Below are 6,771 nucleotides of genomic sequence, written 5' to 3' on the forward strand. Positions count from 1 at the left end.
GAACGAAGTTTGAGGAACTCTGAGACAAGATCCTGATGAAAAAGCCGACCACCTTTCAAGACTTAATGCTAATCGCTCATAAGTATGTGGAACTAGACGAAGCTCGAAGGACCCTCACGAAACAACATGAGCATACCAAGCAGGATAATTCCAGGCATCGAGGAAAAAAGGAAGAAGAAAGGCCACAGACTCAACGATATGGCACAGGGCATAGACCCTACGATTTCACCCCATTGAATAAAGCTCCAGTATATATACTCAGCTGGATGAAACAAAACCGAGTGATGTTCAACACACCCCGGAAGATGGATCCTGACATCCAGAGAGACAAAAGCAAATACTGTCGTTTCCATGAAGGCTACGGCCACGACATGGACAGATGCTGGGACCTCAAAAGAGAAATAGAGCAGCTAATTCAGTCTGGACTCTTGAAGAAGTTTGTCAACGACATACCGGGAGATAAAAGGAAAGGGGAGTCAGCAGAGAAAGAGGAACAGAACAAGAAGAAAAAAGAGGCCGCAGGCGTAGTAAACGTGATAGAAGGAGGAGAGCCCTACAACAATAATCAGAAAAAGAAAAGGAACAGAAAAGGGTCAGCTGCGGTGTTCGCAATTGAAAGAGAAGTAATCCCAGAGATATCATTCGGGCCAGACGATGGACATCACGTGAAGGGACCACACAACGATGCGTTGGTGATAGAGGCCATAATCAGAAATCACCTAGTAAAGCGAATACTGGTAGATGAAGGCAGTTCCGTGAATCTATTAACCTTGGAGGCATTCAAAGAGATGAAAGGCTCAGCAACAGACCTGAGGAAGTCCTCAGTCCCACTAGTAGGCCTGGGAGGAGCACCAATACGTCCGGAAGGGACAGTGAGTTTATATGTAGAATTGGGAAACAGAAATGAAGGGCCAGTCAAAAAGATGCATGCTCAGTTTAACGTAGTAGACCTCCCCCTGGCATACAACAGCATACTGGGCAGACCATTCTTATACCAGTCGGGAGCAGTGACCAGCATTAGACTGCTGACCCTGAAAATGCCAACGTCATCAGGGATAGTAGTAGTCCGAGGAGACCAGGAGATGGCTAAAGAATGCTGCATGGTAACGACAAAAGAGGATGGAAGCTTGACTATTGAGGCGTTCCCATGAGATGCAGTAGAAGAGGAAGAGTCACAGGGAGCAGAACCAGTAGGCGTTATGAAAGAACTTCGCCTAACCGAGACCAAGACTGTCAAAGTAGGCACTGATGTACCAGAAAAGATAGTCCAGGAGATAACAGAGATACTGAAAAAGAACGTAGAGTCTTTTGCCACTGAACCAACTGAGATTGTGGGAATCGATCCCAAAGTAGCGTCGCACAAGCTGAACGTGATCCCAGGGAGTATACCCAAAGTCCAAAAGAAGAGGAGATTCACCGAGGAGAGGCAAAAGATAATTGTAGACGAAGTAAATGTATTGGAGGCAGCGGACTTCATCCGCGAAGTCGTCTACCCTGAATGGGTGGCGAATGTTGTCCTAGTAAAGAAGGCAAACGGAAAGTACAGGATGTGCGTCAATTTCACGGATTTGAACAAAGCCTGCCGAAAGGACAGCTACCCAACATAGACCAGTTAGTAGACTCAACAGCCTGCTATCTCCTATATAACTTCATAGACGCAACTCGAGGGTATCATCAAATACCGATGGAAGAAAAGGCTCAAAAGAAAACTTCGTTCGTCACAGACCGAGGCACATACTGTTACAAAGTCATGCCATTCGGACGGAAGAACGCAGGAGCCACCTATCAGCGTTTGGTCAACTTCATGTTCCAGAACCAGTTAGGGAGGAATGTAGAAGCCTACGTTGATGACATGATTGTGAAAAGCCTGACAGCAGAGGAACACGCCCAAGACTTAGAAGAAACCTTCAAAGTTCTGAACAAGTTCGGAATGAAACTCAACCCAGCAAAATGTGCTTTTGGTGTAAAGGCAGGGAAATTCCTAGGCTATCTGATTAGCCAACGAGGAATAGAGGCAAACCCGGAAAAAATCCAAGCAGTGATGGATATGAAGGCCCCCCGAAGTGTGAGGGACGTGTAGAAGTTGAATGGCAGAGTCACGGCACTGGTACGTTTCATTTCTTCCTCAGCCAAAAAATGCCTACCGTTTTTCAAACAGCTCCGGAACATGAAGAAATTCAAATGGGGCGAGGATTGCCAAGCCGCGTTTGAAGAATTGAAATCATTTTTGACTAACCCGCCCCTACTGAGTAGGCCCATAGCCGGGGAGAACCTGTACCTGTACTTATCGGTAGGGAGAGAGACTATCGCCTCAGTACTCGTACGAGAAGAAGAGGAGGAACAAAGGCCAATCTACTACATAAACAGAACGCTAAAAGGGGCAGAGCTCAATTACCCAACCATCGACAAACTCGCACTCGCCGTAGTCATAACTACTAATAAGCTCAAACCATATTTCCAAGGACACACAGTTTTAGTACGCACAAACCAGCCTTTGAGGAAAGCACTCTATCGACCTGAGACCTCGGGACAATTGGTCAGTTGGTCAGTACAATTGGGAGAGCACGACATCAGGTATGAACCGAGGACCACCTTGAAGGCCCAAGCACTCGCGGATTTCGTGGCTGAAATGACAGAGAAGCCATGCGACTCAGCAACCGAGGAGTTAACATGGAACCTATTTGTAGACGAAGCCTCCAGTGACCAAGGAGCCGGAGCAGGCATAGTCCTATTAGGACCTCACAAAATCGCAATTGAGTACACAGTACACCTAAGGTTCAAGGCTACCAACAATGTGGCAGGTACAAACATGTTTTATTCATTTCTCAAGCAAATAAAACTGTCATGTGCTAACAATGTAGCAGAATATGAGGCCCTCTTAACAAGACTCGAAATTGCGATAGAAGTAAAGGCGGAAAAGTTAAAAATCCATAGTGATTCCCAACTGGTCACTAGCCAAGTTCTGGGACAATTCCAGACCAAGGACCAAAACATGGCGAAATACATGGCAAGAGCGAAGGAACAACTCAAGAAGATTGAAAAAAGCGGAGGACAATGGAAAATAATACCCATCCCCAGAGAAGAGAACACCAGAGCAGACGCAATAGCCAAAGCAGCAGCAATGAAAAGCCAGCTATATGTTTCACTGCAGATGAAAGAAGAGCGGATGACGCCAACAATAGAGGAGCAGTTGGTGTTACCAGTCGCAGTACTTGACCCATGGATGCAACCCATAGTGGCATATTTGGCGGACGGAGTCCTACCTGAAGGACGCACCGAAGCGGCTAAGCTGGTTCGAATTTCCTCTGTTTACTCATTAATAGAGGGAGCACTGTATCGGACCTCAGTCACACACCCATGGTCTAAATGCATATCACTGGAAGAAGGAAGCTACGTCCATAGAGAAATCCATAAAGGAGAATGTGTAGCTCACGAAGGCGCAATCACTTTATACAGGAAAGCAATGTTGCAAGGATTCTATTGGCCCACGATGAAGAGAGACGCCGAAGAGATGGTCAAGAAGTGTGATAAGTGTCAGAGGTTTGGGTCACTCATCAGAACCCCAGCCGCTCACCAGTCAACTATTGGAATCCCTTGGCCTTTCATGATTTGGGTAGTAGACATACTGGGACCTTTTGTCCCAACTAGAGGACAAGTAAAGTTTGTAGTAGTCGCAGTCGACCATTTCACCAAATGGATAAAGGTACAACCCATGAGCACCATTACAAGTAAAAAAATCCAGAAGTGGTTATCAAACGAAGTAATGAGCAGGCATTTTGTGCTTTCATTTTTACTTTAGTCAAAAGCAAAACAAAACCACACATTAACATGTCACAGGTTTGGCACTCCACACGCACTAGTCACAGACAACATGAAGCAATTTGACTGCGCCAGCTTCAGGGATTTCTGCACTGAGCTAGGAATTCTCTTAAAATTCTCCTCAGTAGCACACCCGCAAACCAACAGACTAACAGAAGTCACAAATCGCACCATCCTTTCTGGAATAAAGAAGAGGCTAGGAGACTTAAAAGGGAGATGGATTGATGAGCTTTATCATGTGATCTGGGCCTATCGAACCACCCCCAGAAAAGCAACAGGGGAAACCCCATTCCGCCTCACGTACGGCACCGAAGCAGTTCTCCTAGTAGAACTAGGGATGCCTACCTTACGGGTTCAGGTCTTAGACGAAGACCGCAATGAGGAGTCCCTGAGGCTATGCCTTGACCTCCTCGAAGAAAGAAGACAGCAGGTAGCAGTCCGAGCTGAAGCGTATCGCAGGCAAATTGCCAAGTATCACAACGCCCGAGTCAAAGAAAGGAAGTTTGAAGAAGGAGACTTAGTCCTAAAGAAGTCAGAAATTGGCAGAGGAGCCGCCAGAGTTGGAAAATTAGAGGCCAACTGGGACGATCCATATCGCGTAGCAGCAGTAGTCGGAAAGGGAGCATACAAAATAGCTCACCTAGATGGGACTCCATTACCCCGAACTTGGAATGTTGAAAATCTGAAGCTATACCTTCAATAAAAGATGTAACCACCATTCATGAATAAAGTTACTTCTTTTCTTTTACTTCATTTAATTTATTTTGCTACTTATGTCAATCATAAGAATCAAACCAGTAGTATGACGAAGACTCAGGATGAAGCTAAGCATCTTTTCATTACAAAAAAAAAGAAGCAACACAAGTATATGACGCAACAAGACGACTCAACAACCAGTCGCCAATACTTGAACATATGAAAGGCAAATTGTTCAGTTAACCAAAAGAAGGGAGTCTACTGTGAAAGACTCCCCAAGTACGTACAAAAGCTACCTAAACAAGTAGCAAGAAATAGAAATAAAACGGCCAAACACACGGCCTACACATCTTCCTCTGGCAGGGTCGCTCCCTCCTTTGGACCAACCACATCTCCTACGGGAAGCAAAACATCAATTGAGTCCACGTCACCGAGCCCTTTGTCTGAGGCACTGGCTTCAACCTCGGAGGTAAACTCAATAGACAGTGCGACTGCCTCATTCCCAGCAAGAACTCCAGAAGAAGGCGTCACCTCCTTCTCTTCAGCATCTTTGACATTCTCCTCGGATCCTATCGCATCAATAGCCCCATCATTAACTACATCCGACGGAAGAACATGAGAGACATTCCGCCCTGCTTTCTTCGCAGCCACCTTGGCCGCAACACGCTGACCCAGCGCACGAAGGTCAATAGACAAAAACTTGTTTATATCATACTCTGGATAATCTGAACTCACAATCTTAATAACGGTAGAGAAGAAGTCAGTCAAGCACCCGCTTATGTACACATTAGCATCTTGCTTGCTATTTCTCTGCTCCTGCAACAACTTGTCATAAGACAACCTCAACTCCATCAGAGCATTCTCACGATCAGAGACCTTTTTCTCCATAATATTCAGACGATCCGCAGCCGTCTGACTTAGCTTGGACAACCTGACTCTCTCCGCAGTTGCAGAGGCCCGAAGAGAAGCCATCTCCTTTTCATGCTTGTGACTCAATGAGATCATCTCATCTCGGTGACGACGCATCAGAGCATTTCCTTGCAAAAGCTGTCAGAACGCAATACAAACAAGCAACTAAGCACGCAAACAAAAAGGAAGACAACAATGAGGACACTATTTCAAACCTGAAGCAAAGCGATGTCAGCCCGGTCACAGGCGTCACCTTCCGAGAGATTTGTCCAGGACTCCATATCTTGAGGAAATTGAACAAACTGCGAGAATAGAGACGCAATACCAGGCGAAGTAACAGTCACATTATCCACGTTTTGTTCCAACCACTCCCTGGGACTGGGACAAGCATCCAGGTTCGTCTTCAAACGCTTGGCGGAGCCCTGGTTAGACTTATCACGACCATCACGGTTCTTCTTCGCAGAAGGGGCAGCCAGGACGGTATCCATGGACTTCTCCAACTTCACCACAGGCTTGGGAGGAAGAGAAGCAGACGCGGGAACAATCCCGGTAATCACAGGGACATCTTCATCAAAGGACAGTTTCAGCGAGTCAAGATAGTTATCACCCATGTCTGCATTCGGCAAAACAAACAAATCAAAAGATGAATAGACGCCAAGTAAAAGCAAACAAGTCAAATAGAAGCATACCATGAGAAGCAGTCAAATCTACATAAGACGCAGTAGGAGAATTATGGCAAGATTGAGATAAGGTACCCTCACTCTCTAGAGGACCCTCAGTCACAACACGAAGGGGCAACTCAAGATGAGGAAACTCTCGCAGAAGGTACTTATCTACTAAGTCACAGCAATCATACATACAACTTTTGGCATCATCAACAAGAGAATCTATTACCTCCAATTCAGTAGCAGAAAGGGGGGAGAAAGCCAACGAGGCTGCATCATCAACCCACTCAGTAGGAAAATCAACAAAAGCATCATCATGACTGACAACAAAAAAAGACCGTTGCCAACGTTTAGTGATTTTAGTGAGACCTTCCACTACCCTCTTACCTCTATGAGCAACTAAACGAACATAAAATTCATTGTTGCGACGAGACACGAAGAACAGTTGGCTAAGGAGACCTAGAGAAGGAACTAAGCCCCGTTCGTGAGACAACTCAACGAAGCAACAAAGAGTTTTAATGGCATTAGGGTGAATTTGAACAAGAGGAACTTGATAATCTACAATAAAATCTTTGATCAGAGGATCTAAAGGAAAACGCAAGCCACAACGCAACTTCTCCTTATAGACGATAACTTTCCCGTCACCGACGAAGGTGATAGCAACAACTCGAGAACCGCATAC

The 6,771-nt window shown here is 45.7% G+C and overlaps 2 protein-coding genes across 2 annotated transcripts; both read left to right on the forward strand.

Annotated features, from left to right (window-relative positions):
- The first annotated feature begins 35 nt into the window (after window positions 1-35).
- LOC126668331 (uncharacterized) lies at window positions 36-1,151 on the forward strand. The gene has a single exon (XM_050361537.1). It carries the CDS (start codon window positions 36-38, stop codon window positions 1,149-1,151), a length of 1,116 nt encoding a protein of 371 aa, XP_050217494.1.
- A 533-nt stretch (window positions 1,152-1,684) lies between these two features.
- LOC126668332 (uncharacterized) lies at window positions 1,685-4,522 on the forward strand. The gene is made up of 3 exons (XM_050361538.1): window positions 1,685-2,065; window positions 2,159-3,703; window positions 3,800-4,522. Exons 1-3 carry the CDS (start codon window positions 1,685-1,687, stop codon window positions 4,520-4,522), a joined length of 2,649 nt encoding a protein of 882 aa, XP_050217495.1.
- The last annotated feature ends 2,249 nt before the right edge of the window (window positions 4,523-6,771 follow it).

The sequence above is a fragment of the Mercurialis annua genome, linkage group LG2 (assembly GCF_937616625.2).
Source record: "Mercurialis annua linkage group LG2, ddMerAnnu1.2, whole genome shotgun sequence".
In the NCBI taxonomy this organism is placed as follows: domain Eukaryota; kingdom Viridiplantae; phylum Streptophyta; class Magnoliopsida; order Malpighiales; family Euphorbiaceae; genus Mercurialis; species Mercurialis annua.

Coding starts and splice junctions, on each gene's coding strand:
- LOC126668331 (XM_050361537.1), top strand. CDS start 36: ATGAAAAAGCCGACCACCTTTCAAGACTTAATGCTAATCGCTCATAAG.
- LOC126668332 (XM_050361538.1), top strand. CDS start 1,685: ATGGAAGAAAAGGCTCAAAAGAAAACTTCGTTCGTCACAGACCGAGGC. Junction 2,066..2,158: donor ATATGAAGGCCCCCCGAAGT/GTGAGGGACGTG, acceptor TTTTTCAAACAG/CTCCGGAACATGAAGAAATT. Junction 3,704..3,799: donor ATTTCACCAAATGGATAAAG/GTACAACCCATG, acceptor TTTTTACTTTAG/TCAAAAGCAAAACAAAACCA.